A 22,433-nucleotide genomic window follows, 5' to 3' on the forward strand; every position below is an offset into this window, starting at 1 on the left:
GAGAGACCCAGCCTGAACCCATGTTGAAAAGGGCCTTGTGCTACAGGAGCTGTATCACCATCCACATGGGCAGGCTGGGACCCTCCTACTGACCACTGTTCTTCAGAGTTAAAGGGGCCAGGAGTCTAATTCAAATGAAATTGGTTGTTTTATTTTGTTAGTTCACTTGTTTCTCACTCTCAAGAAAATGCACATTACATTTTTCTATGTTTATGTGCATTTGTGTGCAGGAACTTGAGGCAGGTCTACTTTTCTGAGCAAGGCCCACAGGTGTGGTGAGGCCACTGAACCAAGGACATGAGACTGTGTCTTTTCTGACTGGACATCACTCATGTAGACTGAAACAGACCGATTTATTGATGTGCGAATGACAATTCCTAAAGCCTCCTTTGAGGGGAGAGTAAAAGCAGACACACCATGCAATATGTAGTCCCCTGGCCAAGTTCTTACAGACCACAGACACTTGTAAACCTAGCACTCAAGAGGTATGGAGGTCAGAGGATAGAAGTTCTTTAATCATATAGCAAATTGAGGTTAGCCTGGGCTACATGAGACTATCTTATTTTTTTAAGGGATGTTTTCTAATGCCCTAATGCCTCTATATACATTTTGCCAATTTTTCTGGATCCAGAAAATGAAGACTAATACATGGAGTAGTGCAAGGTAGGAAGACACAGAGAAGGGGACAGCCAGCATGGAGGGAATCCTGCTCTGTGAAAAATTGCCGAAGTCAAATGGTCTACACCACAAGACTGGAGAAATGGCTCAGTGGTTAAGGGTGCATGCTGTTCTTCCACTCAAGCTCTATTCCTTTGAGTGCCAACATCAGCCCAAGAGGTGTGTGTAGGTGTGCTATGATCGTCCCTGATGGCTTCCAGGAACCAGCTGGGTGTTCTCTTTTCTCAATTACTCATTCAGGGACTTCCCGTGACCCTCTCTTGAAACCGCCTATGGTGAGAGTTATGTACACCATAGAAATCAACAAATCAGGGGCTCAAGAGATGGCTCAGTGGGTAAGAGTGAGTGCTGTTCTTGTAGAGAATCAAATTCCACTCACAATAGCCACATCATATGGTTCACAACTGCCTGAAACTCCAGCTCCAGAGAAGAGGACTTTTTTGGCTTCTGTGGGTATCTGCACTCACACGAACATAATCCCCAACACACATAAACATACTTAATTTTTTTAAGTGGCAATCCAGAAAGCAATATACAATAGCATATCACTGGGTAGAAGATCTCTTTTTTCCCATTTTCACCAACAAGTCTTGGAGAGATTAAGTGAAGCAACTTAACCCCCCAGAGTCTGTCTATGTCTTCATCAACTCCGAAACTCAAAAGACATTGCTTCCTTCTGAAACTACTAACTGCAATGTCATGAGAAAGAAATGAGTGTTGGGGATGGTTTGATTTTGTCAGGAGTCTTCTAATCCCCCTGGATGGACATTAAGCAATTGGCATAGAACACCTGCACTCCAGCCGAGATGAAAGGAAATTCCTCTTTATACAGTGGGCAGTTCTCCCCGCAAAGACTGCAATATACAAGCAGACTCTGTGTGCGTGCATGCACACGTGCATGTGTGCAGTTCTGGACAAATCTGGAGAAACAAAGCCCATGGCTGCTTCTCCTAGAGACATGATAAACAGGCAGAGTGTGTACAATGTGGAGGGCATGAGAGGCTGTGAATGCCTTATTATATGGCCCAGCAGCTAACCACTAAATAAATAAAGTCTATTTGGTCCAACTAGGTATGTGCACTATGACCATGAAGCTGGAGGTATTTAAATGATCTTTCACTCTCCTTCTGACAGTGATGGGTCCAGCCTAAGAGCACTAGGACCAGGGTGCTTGGGTGTATGAGGGTTCAGGAAGCCTGTTTATGAATGGATTGGCCCTTTGAGGGTAAGACTTGAACATCCAGGATTCTAAATTTTTGAACAGAATTTTCCTCAACATGAGGAAAGTCTGTACCAATGAGGACAAAGGGAACTCAAACTGTCCCAGATAATCTGGGAACCCCCAAAGAATCATCACAAGCGTCTTTTAAAGAAGGAGGCAGAGGGAGACTGGCCATGGAAGGGGAAGGGGTCATGTGACCACGAGAATGGAGGGATGCTGTACCCCTAGCCTGGCATGCCTGTGAGCCCCTCTCTCTGCAGAGCTCACACTTGAGCCTGGAGGCCCTACCATAGGCCTCTTTTACTTCTCTGTTCCTCTATGCTGTGCTCTATGCTGTCCCAAACTTCTGGGAGCCAACAGGTAGCCAGCTCTGTGATGTTTCAATGAGTGACACACCCAGGATATAGCTGGTGCCCATCATTGAAGAGAACACCAGAATGCTCCTCAGAAATATGGACTCAAGATTGCTCGTCTTTGAATTCTTTTTAATATTAAAAAAAGCAACAATAACTTTATATGAGCTCTCCTAATTTTGTAATCTAGTAAGTAAAAAAAAATGTTTAAACTCTGTGTGTTAAACAAAAAGCTGTCTGTCTGCTTGGTTCAGCCTGGTACTGCCAGGGCATAGCCTATGTCTGAGGTATCTTTTGTGTGTCAGTATTTGCCAGCCAGGATTATCTTGTTGCTGGCTTGCAGGATGGCCATTTTCTTCACCTGTCCCTCCTTAGAAGTAATGGGTGGCACAGCCACATGACCTTTAGAATCAGAGCATAGAAAACATAGAACTTCTCCACAGGCAATCATTTGTGATTTCATGAGGAGTAAAAGCAGGAAGGAAAGGAGGACCACAAAGGGGGAGGGGAGAAAGAACACAATGACCTTTTTATTGGCAGGAAGTCAACAGAATGCAGGTAACTCTGATGTCAATAAAACTGCAAGTGGGTACCTGTGAGGGTTGGCTTAATAGAGGATCTTTCTAGAATCACCTGGAAAATGAGTCTCAATGAAGGTGGATTTAAGTTGGCCTGTGGGCATGCTTTTAATAGATATTATGACTTATATTAGTTTAGGTGGGAAGACTCATCTTAAATATAGATGGGACCATTTCGAGGGCTGGGTGCTAGGTTGAATGAAAGAAGGCAGGTCGCTAGGGAAAGCAGATTGCTAGGTGTGGCATGTTTCCATTCTTTCTTGTTCTCTACTCATGACTGTGGATTTAATCTACCTGGGTGCCTCACATTCCTGCAACCTGGATTCCCCCACAATGATGGACTGTAACTTGGTCCTATCTCTCTTAAGTTGCTTCTGTTGGGATATTTTCTCTCAGCAACAGGAAAGGAAGCTAACTAAGATAGCATTTAAGGGTCAGCTTAATTCTTGGTACACTAAAGCACATTGTTTGAGAGTTGATTCCTGCTGGGCCACAGCTTTCTGTGGATGGAGACATCATTAGAACATGGCCATTTCTATCATCTTACCATCCGATAAGGCCCTTGGTCTTGACTTCTGAAACCTGAGGCTGCTTTGAATGAAAGCAGTAGACATAGCCCAGGAAATTGAAATGACCTTAAAGTTCCTATTCAGACAGGCCTCGCTGGGCCTCAGTTTCCCCAAATGTAGACTGAAACTGATTCAATATTTGTATCCTTGTGCCAAAAACACAATCATTACCATGTTTCTGTAAAATTGCAAGCGAAAACAACCATAAAAGGAAAGCCAGTATCTGGTTTGGAACACATAACAGATCATGAAGTCCAGTAGCACCCAGACCGGTATGTTCGATTCTAGGCAGCTGGGCTGTGAGCTCTGAACCAGGGACAGATGCCCATGGGCAAAGGCACCCCTGTAAATGACAGAGAGAACTAAAAACACAATATGTGTTTTGTCTTTGTCAGGCTGTTACAGGACTCCTGGATGAAGGGGGCTGGGTCAGACATCAGCAAGGACCACCTCAAAAAAAAAAAAAAAAAAAAAAAAAAAAACAAAAACAACCACCACAAAAAACCACCCTGAAGTTTGAGGAGGCCTCCTGGCCTAGCTCATCTGGCTCCTGTGATTCTGGTTCTGAATAGGAGCACAGCTGGGCCAAGACGTCTACTGCATCCTAGACATTCTTTGGTGACCTCAAAGCACGTCTCATACTCAGTCACAAATCAATACCCAAGTCTAGAAAGGAGACGGGTTGGTTATAACCCAAGCCCCATCTCTTCCAAAGGGTTGCAGGAGACAGTTCTCCAGAGCTTGGAAAAAACACACATAAAAAGGCAGACGCTAGGAGGAAGCAGGATGGGAGGCTGAGGTGGTTGTTGATGGGGTGGCACGGCCATCTGAGGGGCACAGAAAGGAAAGCCGAACGGTTCAAGTAGTTTGAGATCTTTTGCAAAAATCTACTTCTAAAGCCACCAATGGCTAAAGATCTGCAAGAACTCAAACGGGGGGGGGGGGGAACTTTTGAATCTGACAAAACTTGGACATTTGTATCGTTTCTGTGTCCAGAAACGCCAGAGGCAACCTTACAAACACGTTGCCAAAGGATGCCTAGGAGTCCTAAGATTCTGTCTGCGGATCCAGGAATTTAAACTGACCTGGGCTCTCTCTCTCTGGATGAGGCTGGTCCCTAAGAAACCTGTCTAATCCTTGCTCTGTGGTTCTTTTCCCTAGTCTCCTGGCTCATGAAACAAGGCCTGTACAGACCTTGGCTTTGGACTCACCCACTGGCACACCCCACCCCACAAGCCTTCAGCAAAGTCAGAGAGGCGCCTTTCATAGCTTCAAAAGTTCCACCAGGTTCTCCAGCCGCAGGGGGCTGGAGTGGGGTAACTGAATCCTACTCAAGGCAGGGAAAAAAAAAAAACGCACAGTGACCTTTTGTCCCAGAAGTTCCCGGCTTTCCCCCGGCCAGCCAGCCAGCGGAGGCGGCCAGCCAGCCAGGAGGGTAAGGAATTGCAGATGTGCGCCCAGGGCGGCCGCCTCCCTTCTGCTCCCAAAGCCCGACTGGACACCTCAGCGTCGCTCGAGGCTGCGCGGCTATCCGGTCCAGGGCTCCCGCTCCTAGCTTTGGGCCAAGGCTCCGGGGAAGTCACCATCTATCGTGTCGCCAAGAGCTCGTTCCAGCAAAGCTTTACCACAATTCTCACCCTTCTAGGGACAGGAGATTCGTTTTGCGTTGCAAGCAAGACGGGCAAACCCTTCCGAGTGCACCAGGAGCTGTTCGGGACGCCCCAGGGCGGGCTGCTGACACCGCACAGGTGAGGTCTCCTGTCCTCGGTGGGCGCGGCAAACTGGGACTCGGGACCACCACTCCGCGCCCAGGATGATTGAGGTTGCTCGTGGCGGCCTTTGTGGGCCAAGTGGAGGAAGCACCCTCCTGGTTTATGGAGTGGAGACACCTCTGTGTTGCCCGGCTCCTTTCCTGGGACCTGCCTCGTTGCCCCTGCTCCGTGCGGTCTAAGCTTGGTTCTTCATCCACGGAGTTTAGACGTCCTCCTCCCCACACCCCAATGTTCCCGAGACGTCACTTAGGGTCCGCGCGGGGGGAAGGAAGGCCTGGCTAATGAAAGACCCGCGATCGCCGCCCCTAGCAGGTCCCCTGAGCCTGGCTCTCTGGCCTAGGCTCTGAAAGGCTCTGAGGGAGGAAGCCGCCGTGCACTCACCGCACATGGTGACTCCGATCGCTCCAGCCGCTCAGACGACTCGCTGCGCCTCGCGCTCCCTGGCTCAGGCTCCCGCTGCTCGGCCTCCTGCCCTTATAGCCAGCCAGTAGCCCTCCGAGAGGGGTGGGGCTGGGGCGGGGCCTCTTGCCGCCTGCTCGCTCCTTATTGGTCCCTGGTTGTCATGACAACGGCGGGGGCCCCCACAAGACTCAGGGAAAGGGGTGAGGGGCGGCTCCCAAGCTCCCGTCTCTACTGTAATGGAAGGAGGCCCAATCGGTGGTAAACACCTTGAGTTCGGACTTTTGAGTCAGTCTTATTAAGTGAAACTTTAGCCAGGGGGACGGATCGCTCCGTGCCTCAGTTTCTTCATTTGTAAAATGTAATAATTAATAAAATGTACCTCTCAGATCCTCCTGAGGTTAAGACCAGACAGATTGTGTAGGCACAGAGCACAATCAATCTCTCTGTCTCGTCTCTATCTCCCTCTCTGTCTCTGTTTCTCTCTCTGTTTCTCTCTCTTACACACAAACACACACACACACACACACACACACACACACACACACACACACACACACACAGTGGACTCCTATTCTTGCAACATAACCTACTATTCCAAACTCCTTTCAGAGCAAGAAAAAGTAGCACACACTAGGCTTGTGAACTTGTTCCAACCCTGCCAGGAGCAAACTGGGCTCAGCTGAAAAAGGAGAAAATTGAAGCTCCTTGGAAAGATATAAGATATTGACCAAGATGTCCCAGAGCCCGAACCTGAGAGCTCCAGGGAGTAGGGATTCCCCAGGTCTAAAGGAAGGCTGGGCCGCCCCGGAAACCGCCGCTATTGGAGATGCGCTGGCAGACCCGTCTGGCAAGCAGTGAGCCTGCATCCAAGCCAGGGGCTCCACCGCCCCACTGTGACCTGGAGCCTCAGTTCGACCCTGCGATGAGTCACGAGGCTGGCTTTTACCCGCCCTAGTTCCCGGCTGTCTCCTCCTTCTCCCTACTGCTCTCCAAAGCCCCTCATCTCCTGAGGAAGGTCATGAGACCTGGCCCAATATTTGCTCACTTTGAAGCCATCTGTGCGTGTATGGTTTAATTAAAACAACAACAACAAAATCTTGAAATCTAAACCTATGGTATTCTCCAGTTATAATTTTTAAAAAGAAAAACTAGCTTAAGTCTTGTGTTTGGTGTTTTTTTCTTAGCTTCGCAGCCCCCTGGGGCTGTTGTACCCATTGAGGAGTTCGATGGGAGTGACAGAGAAGATTTGGCTGAATCAGCTGATGCCTAAAGCTGACTCAAGAGCAGCATTTGCTCCTTACCCTCAAACTATGCAAGGTGACACTCATTCATTAATTCACCCATTCATCATTCATTCCCAAGCCTGCACTTTACGTTTCTCTGGGTGATAGGGACTTAGTGAGTGAGGGCAGATCCAGCCTCCTGGCTCTTAGGAAGCAATGGGTGGGGCAGACACTAAGCTAGTGGTCACATGGGAAATTGGACATCTCTGTAAAGAAGGGCTTAGGCCAAGCACAACTCCAGGGAAGGCGCCAAGAAGCAGGCTTTCTACTGGCACCCAGATACCAGGATCCCTGTGTCCTAACACAGTGCAGATCTGTCCTCTACTGTTTTGTAACTTTGTGTCTCCATATGAAAAGTGGCAGGGGTGACTGTTATGACCCTATGGAAGCATCCTCTGCTTTTGGGACCAGTAGGCCTGGGAGCCCTTTGGGAGAGTCATGGCCTGTCAGATATATAGCCACCGGACTCTGTTCTTTTCTGTTTCCTCTATGTCAGGGGTTTTATGTGGCCCATGTTGAGGGCTCCACAACCTGCTTTTGGAGACATAGAGGAAACAGAAAAGAACAGATTCTCTTGGCACAGCTCTACAGAGGATAGTTTGGGGATGCTGGGGAGTTTGTGATCACCTTTGGGACGAGATAGAATGTGTCTAAGAGTGGAGTGAGCTAGAACAAACTGGATCCATCCTTGGATGGGCAAACCTACACATTTCCAGAGCCCCTAACTGTTCATAGACTTTTCAGTCTTGCAGTTCTGCAGCTTAAACATGTCCCCAAAGCAAGTGCTGTGATATAATTTTCAATGATAAAATTGATTAGGTCATGAGGGCTACACCTCCACCAACAAATTTATGCTAATTAAAAGTGCATGAAACTTTGAGTATATTCTCTCACATCCTCTTGATCAAGGGTATCTTCCTGTAGGATAATATAACAGAAAGGTCCATGCCAGACACCATCCCTCAGTTACCGACTTCCTAGCCTCTAGAAACCACAAACCTATAAAGATTTATTGCTTAGAAATCACCTAGCCTATGGCGTTCTTTGATAGCAAGCTTAATAAATTCCTATCTTTACTTGATGCCCATTGAAGTCACTTCTGTCATTTGCAACCAAGTACAGCCCTGACACCTTCAACCTACAAGTACTCTGACCAGAGAGAGATTCAGTGGAATGCTCAGGTAGGGAGCTGGTGGCCCCAGTCCATTAAGTCCGAGTTTGAGGCAGCTTTCTTTCTTGTCCTCATCCTAGTCAGGGACCTGCTCCAATGCAGTCTAGGAATCCCCAAAGAGCCAAACCAGAGAGGAGAATTTAGACGTGGGAGTACAGGTATGGACCCTTTTGGAGGACAGAAGCAGCAGAAAGGAGCACCAGGGTCTCTCTCAGCATGGCCTGTACCTCTCTTTAAAGGAGGGTGAGCCTGTACACCTATAGCCAGAACCCTGTCTGCCTGTTCAGAGCCGGCTGCTGTACCTGGGCCTAAGGGTCCCGGATGTCGGGTACCATGGGTGATTCTAGTCCCACTTTTCAGGGCCACTTTGACCCCACTGGCTAAGGTGGGGCATATATTGGCTTCTTCACCTATACATGTGTCTCAAAGCTCTCTGTAGTTGGGAGATTTACTCTCTGCTCCTCCCTGATCCATGCCTATTCTAACTTAATAGCCTGGTGGAGTTCCACAGTTATCCTCCTGACGTAGTAGGAGCCTGCCATCTCCCAGGCCCAGGCTCTGTTCATCTGCCTTCTCTGAGATACTATTGCTGGAGTCTGACATGAAATGTCCACTTCTGTCCATGGCATAGTGACTCTTTTGGGCCCCTGGCTTTTCACTATTTAGCATGTTATCATGAAGGACTTCACTGCCAGGTTTCTCTCAGCCTCATAACTGTGAGCTAGGCTATCAACAGGGCAATCTGAGATATGTCTTCTCCCTAATATCCTTTTAATCCTCCCAATACAGAAACACCATGAAGATCCGGTTGTCTAGACACCTAGCCCAGCCCAGCACAGGGCTTCCTGGATTTTAACAGAAGTCCTCAGGGAGTTCAGGGTGCCATGGGTTTGCAGCTGAAAACCTGTTAGATCAAGAGGGATGGGGTGTGTATGTAGGGAAATTCAAGGGAGACCTGTGAGTCTGTCTCAGGGAAGATAACAGGTGGGCTCCTGGGTGTGTAGGCCATATATCCCATGTGTAGAGACTTGGATGGAGTTCTCTACCTCAGGCCATCTACCTAGCCCTCAGCTAGATATGAAGGGGGAGCATCATGGAGTAGAAACTTGGTTATGGCACAGGAGACCTGTCACAAAACCTCTGCTTCTGCAGGGCTGTATAATGGCTTGAACAGGAGATTTCCCTACATGTGTTTAATGCTTGGTCTATGGTTATCAGTAGTTTGGGGAGGTTCTGGAAACTTTAGAAGTAGGACCTTGTCTTCTTTCTATTCTGCTGTAAGCTTTGCTCCATAACATCTTTCCCCACCGTGGATTGAAACCATAAATTGAAATTAGAATGTCTTCTGTTATGATGTTTCACTCAGCCAATATGTCACAGCAATAGAAAGTCTCATCAATATAGAAAATGGGTTTCTGGGAGGTGGAGATGTTACTGTGGCATTACCACAGGGTTCAGAAGCTTTTAGAACTGGTTTTCAGGAAGAATCAAAAAAGTTCAGGGAAGCCCTAGGATGCCAAAAACAGAGCTCGATGGGATATTCTGATGGATGCTCAGAATACCAGAGTGACAATAGTAATACGGACAGAGAAGTCAGTACTCATGAGGCTTCAGGTGGAAGTGAGGACTCTATGGAAACTGGATGAAAGGCCCCTCACCCATGTCCTGAGACTTTGTAGGAAGGGGGGTTTAAAGGCTAATCGATTGTAAAATTTCATGGTTGTCTAGTGTTCAAGCTGTGGCACCGCTATTGATAGCTGCTTTCAGACAGGTTTACAGTGTGCTTTTGGAGCAAAGTGCAGAGCATAAAGTTGAAAGCAGGCAAACCAACAAACCAAGATAACTTGCTTAGTTGGAATAGGAGCATAAAGTTGAGACCATGCAAGACATCATTTCTGAAGATTAATATCAATAAAAGCCAAGTGCTTTGCATTGGGACAACAGAAAACTGCCAAGAGAGTTGGTGTCTCAGGAATTGGTCAGTCCTCATTTAGTGCAGGCTCATTTGAAGACTTTCCCTTGAGCACAGAGGGCCTTTGGATTCTCAGCTCACACAGGGCTACTTACGAAGTTGTTTCCCTGGGCTTCTGTGTACATCTGCCGGGGCATTCAAAGGCTATGGTAGTCATGGTCCAAAACTTTTTACCCGAGCTAATGGCTGACCTTGGTTTTGTAGGTGTTCAGAATTCAAGAGTGATCAGATCACAGAGGCTTCCACACAAATTTCAAAGAAAGCTCAAGAGGCAAGGAAATGTGTGACAGAGTCAAGATGCCTGCAGGTACTCCCTGAGAAGACAGTGCATAAAGCTGTGAATGTGAAACCTAAGCTTCCACAGAGACTCCAGGAAGGGGAAGGTGTCAGAGGTATGGAATATCCATCTGCAGAGGTAAGCTGTGGAAACTAGTGGGACCAGCCCAAGAGAGAGACCATGTGGATTAAAAATGACAATACACAGGACTTCTGAGCCCATAGGAGCCCATATCATAATACCATGTACTCTACTGGATGCCAGACATGGTCTATAGAATTTAATATTTACCCAGATAGGCTAGTCTGATTTCCTTGCTGTTCTTCTACTTCTTTCTCCAGTAGTGGAAATATCCATCCAAGATATAAGGACACAGAGTAAACATAACTTTTCTTATTTTGTTGGTGTTCACAACTAAGAGTTTTCCTTAAGTCTCAGGGAAGACTTTAGTCCCTAACACTAGAAAAATATTAGAACTTTGTTATGGTGGTTTGAATGAGAATGGCCTGCACTGACCAGTGTTTGAACACTGAGTCCCCAGGTGGTAGAATCGTTTGGGAAGAATTAGGAGGTATGGTCTTATTGGACAAAATGTACCACTGGGGATAGCTTTGAGGTTTCAAAAGCCTCCCTCCACCCTCTGTGTGCCCCCCACTTTATGCTTGTATTTTGAGGTGTGAGCTCTCTTCTACTCAATACTGCCCAAGTTCTTTCCTCTGCCATCATAGACTCTAACTCTCTACAATAGTGAACTCTTTAAAAGACTTTCTTTTATAAGTAAGTTTCAAAAAAAAAAAAAAAAGTAAGTTTCTTTGGTCACAGTGTTTTTTACCACAGCAATAGAAAAGTCACCAATGGGGGAAAATGGGGAAATGGGATAACATCTGAAATGTAAATAAAATATCCATATATATATATATATATATATATATATATATATATATATATTCATTCCCCGATGTGTATGACAAGACTTCTTAATTACTAGGACTCTTCAGGATATACTACATGCATTTTATATCATGAAGTAGTAATGAGTTTGTGGAGGCTAAGGGTGGGATGTTGTGTTTTGAATGTGAAATTTCCTCATGGACTTAAAAGTGTTGAATATCTTGTCTGTTCACAGATGGTGGTACCATGTGGAACATTCTGGAACATTTGGGATGTGGGGCCTAGATAGAGGAAACAGGTCACCAGAGGCATGAAGGTTATTCCTCCCCTTTCTGTTCTGCTTCGTGGCAGCCATGATTTGAGCTTCTCTGTTCTTCCACAATGTCCCTGCTATGATGGGCTTGAGACCTCTAAAACTGTGAGCTAAAATAAGTCTTTCCTCCCTTAAGCCATTTCACAATTATTCTATCAACACAAGTGGACACAGGGTGAATAGGGCAGAAAAAGCTCATGATTAAGGAACTTGGCAGGAAATGGTGGCCATAATCCTGATGTATAAGAGCCTTAGGGTTGAAGCAGTGGCTGAGCACTGACTGTTCTTCTAAAACAATGGTTCTTAGCCTTCCTAATGCTGGTACCCTTTAATATGCTTCCTCATAGTCTGTGGTGACCCTCCAACCATAAAATAAGTTTTGTTGCTACTGTAAGTTTGCTGCTGTTATGAATCATAGTGTAAATATCTGTATTTTCCAACAGTCTCAGGTGATCTCTATGAAAGGGTCAGTCAACCACCAAAGGGCTGAAACCCCTTTTTGAAAACCACTGCTCTAGAGGTTCCAGATTTGGTTCCTAGCAATCGTATGCTGGCTAACAACATCTTAACTTCTGTCCCAGGGAATCTTCTGATCTCCACAGGCAATGCCTGCATGCAGGCAGAAAAACATTTATACAAATAAAATTTTAAAAAATGTTTTTTTGAGACAGGGTTTTGCTAGCTCTGGCTAGATGTACTAGATCTCCCTTGTAGACCAGGTTGGCCCTTAACTCACAAAGATCCACCAGCCTATGCCTCTGAGTGATGGAACTAAAAGCATGCACCACAAGGCCCAACAAAAATGTCTTGAAAGAAAGGGCGGGGGGGGGGAAGGCAAGGGTTTGTGGAAGAGAAGACATGTAGAGGTCAGGGGTGGACAGACTGTCTTCCTCAAGTACTTCCCAACTCTCTTTTTATCTTTTATCTTTTTCTTTCCTTTCTTCTTCTTCTTCTCCTTCTCCTTCTCCTTCTCCTTCTCCTTCTCCTTCTCCTTCTCCTTCTCCTTCTCCTTCTCCTTCTCCTCCTCCTCCTCCTCTTCCTCCTCCTCCTCCTCCTCCTCCTCCTCCTCCTCCTCCTCCTCCTCCTCCTTCTCCTTCTTCTTCTTTTTTGAGACAAGGCATCATAGTTAGTTTTGACACTTTGACTTAAATCTAGACAAACATAGGTGAAGGGAATCTTAGAAATTTCTTGATTACTGATGGATGTGGGACGGCCCAGCCCACTATGGGCAGTTCTATCCCTGGGTATGTAGTCCTGGTCAACATGAGATGGCAGGCTGAGCAAGCCAGTAAGCAACATTTCTCTGTGGGCGGGCTCTTCTTTAGTTCTTACCTTAAGCTCCTGCCCTGGCTTCCCTCAGTGACTGACTGTAAGTTATAAGATGAAATAAACCCTTGCCTCCCAAGTTGCTTTTGGTCAGTGTTTTATGGCAGCCATGGAGAAGCAAACTCAGACACAGGGCTTCCTATTGAGTCTGGCGCTCAGCATTGAAGCTAGTTTGGTGGGCCAGCAAGTTTCCAGGGATCCTCCCGCCTGTCTTCACAGGTGTCTTCTACTACATCAGACTTTTCCTTGCTTCTTTGATTTTCAAGACAGGGTTCTCTGTGTAGCTCTAGCTGCACTGGAACTCACTCTGTAGACCAGGCTGGCCTTGAACTCAGAGATCCCCAGTCTCTGCCTCCTGAGTGGTGAGATTAAATGTATGTGCCATCAACACCCAGTCACAGCAGGCTTTTTAACCCCAGTGCATACTGGGGGCCTGAACTCATGTCCTCATGTTTGTACAACAATCACTTTAGAGACCAAGCCATCTCCCCAGCCTGGGATACAGAATTGTTTTCTCGAAGGTTCACCTTTGTCAACTTTTGTAGCTTTTGAGGCACATACTGCTGTTGTTTAAACAATACAGTCTGACTTAAGGGATTTCAGCTGTGCTGCAGAGCTGGGGTCTGGCACAGGAACAAGGAGGCACCCCACATGCCTCTAACGATCCAAGAGCTGGTCTTGCTGTGCCCAGCCGAGACAGAGTAGGAATCTGATGCTGCTGTGAAGCAGGTGATGGGAGAGGAGCTGGTGCATACAAAATGTGTACTTCCCATCATCTTGTGGCCAAGACCAGGGGGACCAGTGCTCTAATCTGAATGTCTGCATCCTCCTAGTATAGCCAATGATGATAGGAAGCTTCATGGCCAGGTGAGGGGGCAGATTATCAAAGAGTGCTATCCACATAAAAGAGATCCCAAGGATGGACACAGTGGCAACTCCCTTTAATCGCAGCACTTAGGAGACAGAGGCAGGTGAATTTTTATGAGTTCAAAGCCAACCTGGTCTATATAGTGAGTTCGAGGCCAGCCAGAGCCACATAGTGAGACTATGTCTTTAAAATGAAAGTTAAAAAAGAGATCCCAGAAGCTGCCTCTCCCTTTCTACCATGTGAAGACATCCGTACAAACAGACAGATGATCCAGACATGGAATCTACCAGTGCCTTCATTTTGGACTTCCTCATCTCCAGAATGTTGAAAAATGAGATTCCACTGCTTGTAAGCCTCCTGTGGTATTTTGTTGTAGTAACTTTACAAAGACAACTGGTGATGATCTTTCCCCCCCCCTTCCCTCCATTACCTGGCACTGCCTGAGCTTATCCCACCCCAAGCTGTTTCAGTTATTTCAGAAGAAAACAAACAAACAAGCCAAAAAAAAAAAAAATCAAAACCAAAACAGAGAAAAAAAAAAAAAAACCAAAACCAAACAAACAAACAAAATTCCGAAACAGAAGCCCTGCAGAAGCAGAGTAGGCCTCATACCTAGAGGTCATTAATTTATCTTACCAATGTTCTCAACACTTGTGTCTTTCCCGAATGACAGAAAAGGGGGAAAGAGAGACACTCAACCCGTTTACCATGCTGGGATGCTCTGAGCAAGCATATATAGAAATATATGTACAGAAGAGGGAGGAAGGGAGGAGCAGAGAGAGAGAGAGAAAGTGAGAGAGAATGAATCTGAGTTTACCTTCTAACTGAAGTTTCTAAGCCAGGAAAGAATTCAACTGAGGAATGGGATGAGGGGAGGGGCCTGGGGAATGTGCGTGCCACAGGAAGTAAGTGTTGTGTGATTGATGGTATCCTACACCTTATCAGAACCAAATGCCGTCAGAGTTGAAGCAAATGTTATAAACAAGGAAGGCGAGAAGGAGAGAGGAGGCAATAGGGAGTAGGGACTGTGGAGACACAGATCATAAACCACACTCTTCTAGGTACCAAGAAAATAAGATACTATGTTGATGCTGGCTAGTGAGCAAAGAGGGCATTGGGAGGGGAATGAGACCCATGTTTAATATTTCACGGTAGATATTTAATGTTCCATTAACCTGTTTATTCTACAAACAGGGTTTTCCTGAAGGCATCACAGGGGCTCCTGGGAGTACATCTCTGTTTGCTGAACTGATCTCGGAAGCCACAGGGAAACCCAGAAGTGTAGGTGTTCTGAAGAGCCACAAGGGGACACAGTTGTAGCTGCATAGTCAGTGGTCTGCCTCCCCAACAGAGCTCCCTTTGTTTAGATCCCAGAAGGAAGGGTACCCCAGTAGCCTGGACTGTGGGGAGGAGTTCACCCCAAGGCTTCAAGTGTGGGACAGTGACCCATCAGAAGCAGAGAGGATGCATTAGATAAACAGCTTGTTGCTTCTGATTCTACACAATTCCTTTAAAATAAGCAGACTATGGGAGTCCTAGCACCCAGCTGGCAGACACACGTGGGTCTTTCTATGAATCCTAAGACAGCCTGGTCTACATACCAAGTTCCAGGCCAGCCAGAGCTCCATAGTGTGAGACCCCGCCAAAACAAAACAAAATGAATGAAGTAAAGAAGGAGGAAGAAGAGGAGGAGAGGGAAGAGGAGGAGGCGAGGAAGAAGAGGAGGAGAAAGATAATGATTGATGATGATGATGATGATGACGACGATGATAAAATATGAAACATACTCTAAGCCTGCTGAACATTCAAAGCCAAGGCCAATTGCAGCTTTTAACCATTCTCTGATCTCCACATACTTACCATGGTTTACACACACACACACACACACACACACAATACAATACTCTTTAAAAAGCCAACTAAAGACTCCTACTTCTGTTAGCAATGGGTAAAGGGTTCGAATACACAGTGAGAAACTCAGAGAACTAGGATCAGAAAGCCAGCGGGGTTCATGAAAGACCTGCCTTCCAGAGTCCTCCAGGATATTCTAGAAGCAACTTAGAGATAGGGCCAGATCTCTGCACAGAGGATATGTTAACCCTCCCCAAGGATCAGATCTACATATTTTTTGCCAGGAAGAAGTATGTGCCTTCTGGAGGTTATAACAACCTTGCTCACAGGTCTGTTGTGGACCTCAAGGCTTCCTAGAGTGCATCCTTTGGGGAGGGTGCCATGATTGAATATAGGAAGCTCCTTGAATAGTCCAGGTAACTCACTGGAGCCTCCAGGGTGATCGAGGAGAGGTAGAGGCTGGTGACTAAGGCAGACCCTGCATCTCTCGGTTTACATCTTCTGAAGAACCCGCTTTTGAATCTCTTTGCCACGTGTATGGCACATTTGCCCTGAGCCCTTACAGCCCACCTTTTACCCACACACCCTGCCACCCTGCTCTGTGCCCAGTGAGGGTATCTCATCAGGCATGCCTTCTGACTTTTGGCTAGTTGTGGCTAGTGGGAGACCAAAGTATAAGAAGACAGAAGTGAAATCAACACATTAATCTTCTCAGAGGTGACTGGGTCTCTCCCAAAGGCACTTAGGTACTGTCTGCCAGGTATGTAATTTGCTTTCTGAGGATCTGGTCCTTGTAAGTCTAGGACTGGTCACTTTCCAACTGGGCAGCCCCTCTTCTTTGCACTACCTGGGATTGAACCCTCATGCATGGTAGAGAAATAAGATTACATTGACCTACATCTCCAACCCCCAGATAAGCATCCTCCTGACCTTGCATATTCCTTTCAGTTAACCTACCAGTCTTAGCTAGAGTTTCATTGCTGTGAAGAGACACCACGACTACAGCAACTTCCATAAAGAAAACCATCTTACTGGGGCTGTCTTATACTTTCGGAGGTTTAGTTCATTATCATCTTGGTAGAAAGCATAGCAGTGTCCAGGCAGACATGGTGCTGGAGGAACTGAGAGCTCTATATCTTGATCCACAGGCAACAAGGAGAAGACTGTCACATTGGCCAGACTTGAGCACCTATGAGACCTCAAAGCCCACCAGTGACACAGTTCCTCCAAAAAGGCCACACCTCCTGATAATGCTACTCCCCCATGGGCCAGGCATTCAAACATGCCAGTCTATGGAGGCCATTCCTGTTCAAATCATCACACTGGCCTAGGGAGTAATTGAGGTGAATGAGCCATTTGAGTTTGTCTAGGGATTTTCTGCTTTTAGCAGCTGGGCAACCTCTTATCCCTGAGCAAACAAGAACAATCACTGTAGCGGCTACCTGACTCCTACTGAGCCCCTGGTACTGTTGGGTAGCTAGCTAGATATTAACAGGATTAGGGAACATAAGAGCTGGGTCCTCCCCTGGTAAACAACAGCTTCTAAAAACAAGAACTGGAGCTTCAAGACTGGTCACATATAGCCCCAGTCCTGAGAGGAGAGGTGACACCCTAGACTGCCTGGAATGTCATTAATTGATAACTATCTAAACCTGGACCTAGGAGCCTTAAACCTTAAAGATTACTATATAGTAGGAGGCTTTCTGATGAAGAATAAAGACATACCACCTCCACCCTTCATCCTGTAGAAATCAAACCATACAGACAGGTCTACCAAACTTAACATAAAGCTCGCAGAAAAAGCTGCTCTCTAGAGATTTTAGAAATAATGTAAAACCTGCCTGAGGATAACATTAAGTAGCTACTTCTCTTAACCAGTGCACCTCCAACCCCACAACTAGATCGCTTCAGGACATTGTGTGTGTGTGTGTGTGTGTTTCTAGGAACTGAGTTTATGTCTTCAAACACGCTGGTCAAATGTTCTGCCACTGAGATACACTGCTAAGCAGTTAGCTACTTCCTCGAAATGGAAACAATTCCTCCCGACAGAGGAAGGAGGCACATGAGACTCAGAAGTTCTGGAAGCTCTGAAAAGAAATTCACGAGGTCCATACCCAGTGTGATGCAAGTCACAAGCAACTGAGGAGCCCCTCTGGTACAACCGCCAGCAAGTTGTGCAGGGAGCTGCAGGGACATACAACCTTCGCAAGGCTCAGTCATGCTGCATCTTAGTGATGCAGCTACTTTCGAGTCAGCCCTGAAAGTAGCCCCAATAAATTTACTGATAAGCCGAGCTAGGCTAGGCTAGAATGTGTCTTTGGTCTGTTAGTGCTTTATCTGGGATGAGAAGACATTTGTTTGTGTCTCCGCAGGAAGAGTCTCACAAGAACTGTAGATAAGGATAAAGGTCTCTTTGGCTGTTGTCTACTCTCATCCCTGGAGTATGTACCACACTCTGCAATAAGCTCCTCCTATCTTCTGAGATAAGCTCTGTGTGTCCCATCTGAATTCTTTAGATAGAGATCACAAGAGCCAAAGGGTTTGCATGGAGCCAAAGGGAGTCAAGTGTGAGATTCTTGGTGACATTGCTGTATGTCTGTTTCCTTGACAACATTGCTACAGGTCTGTTTCCTTGAATTCTTTTTTTTTTTTCTTTTTTTTCTTTTTTTTTCTTTTTGACAGGGTTTCAGACTCACTATGCAGTAGAGGATGACCTTGAATTCCTTTCATCCTCTTGCCTGCATCACTTGAGTGCTGGGATACCAGGTGTGTGTTAGACTCTTCTCACCTTCTAAAAAAAAAATACAACAACAACAACAAAAAAAAAACAAAAACAAACAAAAAAAAAACTAAGCTCAGAATAAGAAGATCCCCAAACTACACATTAAACTAGTCTGTCATGACCTCTGAGAAGAACTGGCAATCCTGGCTCTACCCCAAGGGTGACAGTTGTCTGGCAATGAACCTGGACATGTCCACAGAGGGGCTTGTGCTCAAGGTATTCTCATCCCTCTGGAACTCAGTGCTGGATGCCCTTACCATCCAGGTTTTCTGCCTGTCTCCATAAATAGCCGAACTGGTGTTATCTATACATTTCATCTCAGAACGGTGTAGGTAGGGGTAAGGTTGGGGAGAAAGGAGTAGGGAATAGAGGAAGGTCTTCAATCTGAAGGTGGATGTCTACATTAGTCCATTTTCTGTTGCTAAAACAAAGTAGTGGGGGCTGGTTAATGTATAGAGAAAACAGGCTCACATAACTCAGATCTAAATAACTTACAGTTAGGCTGGAAGTCAAGCAGCATGGCCCTGGTTTCTGGGGAGGCCTTGTAGGGGGGATCTCATTATGGTAGATCTCATAATGATATGAATGTGATCAAGAGGGAGAGGTTATTTTGTGATACAAGAAGAGAGCAATTAGAGAGAGGTCCATCTAACTACGATGGCCCCTCTCTTTCCCACTAGGCTCTACCTCTCTTAGATCTTACATTACTCTCTCTTATTAGTTATGTAAGAACAAAAAACAAAAACTCTTTTACCCACTGATCAAGCTCACCAGCTACAAGGTTTTCTTTACATCACCATGGTGGGAACTAAACTTCCAACATGCAAATCTTTAGCAGAAAACCATATAGAAACTATATCAATGTCTCCACCAAACTATCCAGTCTCATAGTGGCCTGTAGTTGTAAGTCTTTGAGCCTGGAGCAGGGGCAGCAAGTCAGGTTTGGGACTCAGAACCCTTTGCTCCATCAGTCAGAAGAAAGGGGTTGACACTAGGTGGGCCATGCAGACAGGGTAATAAGGCAGATATCTCAGGCAAGAGTCAGCCTAGCTCAAGATCATGACCTGAGCCCCGGAGCCTGCCTAGAGTCATCCTTCTGTCTCTTTTGTAGCCTCCTGTCTGTGTTTGCTGACATAGTTGGATGTGGAACCCTTCTGAATCTAGGTGGTGCAGGAAGAAGGGCCTATCTGTGTTTATTAAGCATGCAGAAATGATGTCTTCTGGTCTAGCTAAAGCCAGGAGGTACGTCTATACCTGTTGTCCTGGAGATGGCACCCTTGGTTTCCTCTGTGGCTTCAGGTCTCTGACTCTTAGCCTTGAGTCACGTGAACAATCAACACAGTGGCCGTGTTCTGCTGATTCATCAAGTTTTGTTCATGTCCTGAAATAACTTCACCCCTCTACAAAAACCTCCTCTTAAAAATAGAAACCCAGCTTGCGTATCTCAACTCCCTTTCCTCAACAATATTATCTTTAGAACATCTTTTTCTATGATAGCAGATATGCATACATCTAATTTTTTTGTTAGGAAGACATTCAAATATGGACCAGAATAGCCTGAATTACCCTCATTTACTTGCCTCCTGCAGTCAACCATCATCAATATTTAATCAACTTGTTTACTGACCCCTCTGGCTTTTTGTTTTTTTCTGGAACAAATTCTGAGATGGTTTCACCTGTTAATAATTCACCATGTGGATTTACAAATGAAGATTCTTGTGAGCGTGAGAATACCTTAATATTATCAGACACTTTGCATCGAACTTTCTCTTTATCTCCAAAATATCTTTTTTTGTTTTATTTCTTTCTAGTCCTAGAGATCAGCTCTGTCTTACACACATTAGACAAGAGTTCTAGCTGGGTGTGGTGGTTCTTGTTGGCCATCCCGGCACTCAGAAGGCAGAGGCAGAGGAGGACCACAAGTTCAGTGCTAGCCTGAGTTACACAGGAGCTCCATGACAGCCTTGGCTACATGATGAGACCCTGTCTTAAAAAATGAAAGGAAAAGGTAGAACAAAACAAACAACAGGAGGCCTTCCAATGAGGTACATCCCCAGCTGTCCAAAGCATATGTTTATGGCTTATTTGCTCAAATCGGGATACAAACGGCATCTGCCCATTGCAATGGCAAGCATACCTCTGAGATTTAAGAAGAGAGGTAATCCATGAAAACATTTATAATTTCCCCCATGCCATTCATTCACCGTCACTTTAGACAGTCTAATGATAATAAGTGTTTTTCCACCCTGCAAAGCCTGTAGGGATCTGTTTCCTGCCTGGCTCACTTGCTGGCAAGGAGACGGTGAGCGCCTCGTGTTGCTGGAAAAGCAGAAGCCCTGGAGCCCAGAGCCAGCATCTGAAGGCAAGGGAGGGATGTAAAAGTCAGCATACTCCAGTGGCAGCTGCTAGCTCATGAAGAGAACTGGCCCTGGAGTTGGCTGGCCAACTGCGAGCTTCGCATGCCCTGTAGTATTGAGTGTAGTGAGAGTGTTGGTTTCTTAAAAAACCCCAATTATGTCTGTTTTTGTTTTAATCCCAGATATGGGAAATGGGGCTGCTTCGGTCTATGGACAATTACAATTATTAACTATGATTGTTTCGTGCTCTAGGAGGGGCATGGTTTTTGACATCTGCAGGTAGTTTAATTCTGGGGACTTTTGAGAGGGGAGAGCCCCAAGAGGTCCTGGGAAGCTGCTGTTCCTACTGCTGCTTTTGCTATTGCTCGATTGCTGATTTATTATTATAGTTACTATTCTATCATTACTGTGTGTATGGGTATGCGCACACAGGTTCACACATGTATGGCTGTAAGTACTAGAGTGCCATGGTATGTATGGAGGCCAGGGAACACATTTCAAGGCTCCATTCCCATCTATGGGCACATTGGTGCACAAGGCCTTTGGGTCCCCGCAGTCAAGGTCTCAACAAGCACACATGGTTCATTTTCCTTATGTGTCAATGACAAGACAACCTCTAAAAATCTCTCTCAGCTGGGATGTGTGACAGAAAAGTCATCTGGCCAACACCCGTCCTGAGGCCAGTGACCATTTAGTTTCAATCTGTGGTTTTGGAAGAAAATAATTAAGGCTCTGAATGCTGCCAACAGGGTGGCTCTGTGCTGTCCTTGGCAATGACCCTTAAAGCAGAACCCCACCAAGAAGCTCTCTGCCCTGGCTCCAGCCCCACCCACCGGTCTCTGCTTTAGGACACTCGTAGTTAGCTCGCTTAGAGCATCAGGAGTAGTCATCCCTTCTTCATGGATGGCTGGTGCTCCTTCCCTAGCTACAGGTCTTGGGCCTTCTTTTTGTCTCACTCCTGTGAGACAGAAGCCTGCTTCCCTGCTGTCCTCTAGGCATCTTCCCTGTGCTTCTTGGGTTCCCATCTGCCCTGCCAATGGCTAGGAGCTAGACGTTCTCAGTTCTCCTTTACAGACAGTGAAATCAAGGCTTTGGGAACTAACAGCTGTTGCCCAGGGTCCAAAACCAGCAAGCCTGGGCACCTGACATTGGATCCTGCTGTAGCTTCTTCAGAACTCACCCTTCACCACTTCAAACCTCTGCCTGCTGGCTTACTTTTGTCTCTGGCAGGTCCTTTTCTGAGCTTTAGAGCCACAGCTGTCTGAAAAAAAGTCTATGGGGTGTTTTCTTGGTTGATTGATGAGGAAGGACCCTGCTCTCTGTGCATGGTGCCACCCCTGAACTGATAGTCCTGGGTGCTGTAAGAAAGCAGGCTGAGCAAGACATGAGGAGCAAGCCCTAAGCTAGTAAACTACATGGCCTCCGTCAATGAGGCCATGAATTTAAGTAGTTGTAGGAACCTGGAAGCAGGAACTGAAGCAGAAGCTTACCTACCTCACCTCACCCTTTCCTCCCTAAGTTACTTTGATCATGGTCTTTATCATAGCAACAGAAACCTAACTAAGACATTCCCCTTCCTAAGCAAACTGTAACCTGCTACCATTCTTCTATATGACAAAGTCCAGTAAATGGCTTTCCTGTTGGCCCCTGGAGCTGAAATCACTGGGTTCAGTCTCTGCTTTTCTTACTCCGAGCTTCCATCTTAAAGCTCAGGAGCCATGTTTGGGCTACTTCCCAGCCCCCCCACCCCCACTCACTTCCCTTCCAC

General features: G+C 46.1%; 1 protein-coding gene across 1 annotated transcript in view; it reads right to left on the reverse strand.

Annotated features, from left to right (window-relative positions):
* Window positions 1-5,686, reverse strand: part of Gfpt2 (glutamine--fructose-6-phosphate transaminase 2) — a 46,873-nt gene extending 41,187 nt beyond the window's left edge. The window contains exon 1 of the mRNA XM_034506633.2: window positions 5,554-5,686. Coding sequence (XP_034362524.1) covers window positions 5,554-5,560 — 7 coding nt within the window. The 5' untranslated portion in view covers window positions 5,561-5,686. The remainder of the gene's footprint in view (window positions 1-5,553) is intronic.
* Window positions 5,687-22,433: the final 16,747 nt, after the last annotated feature.

This window comes from Arvicanthis niloticus, chromosome 6 (genome assembly GCF_011762505.2).
Source record: "Arvicanthis niloticus isolate mArvNil1 chromosome 6, mArvNil1.pat.X, whole genome shotgun sequence".
Lineage (NCBI taxonomy): Eukaryota > Metazoa > Chordata > Mammalia > Rodentia > Muridae > Arvicanthis > Arvicanthis niloticus.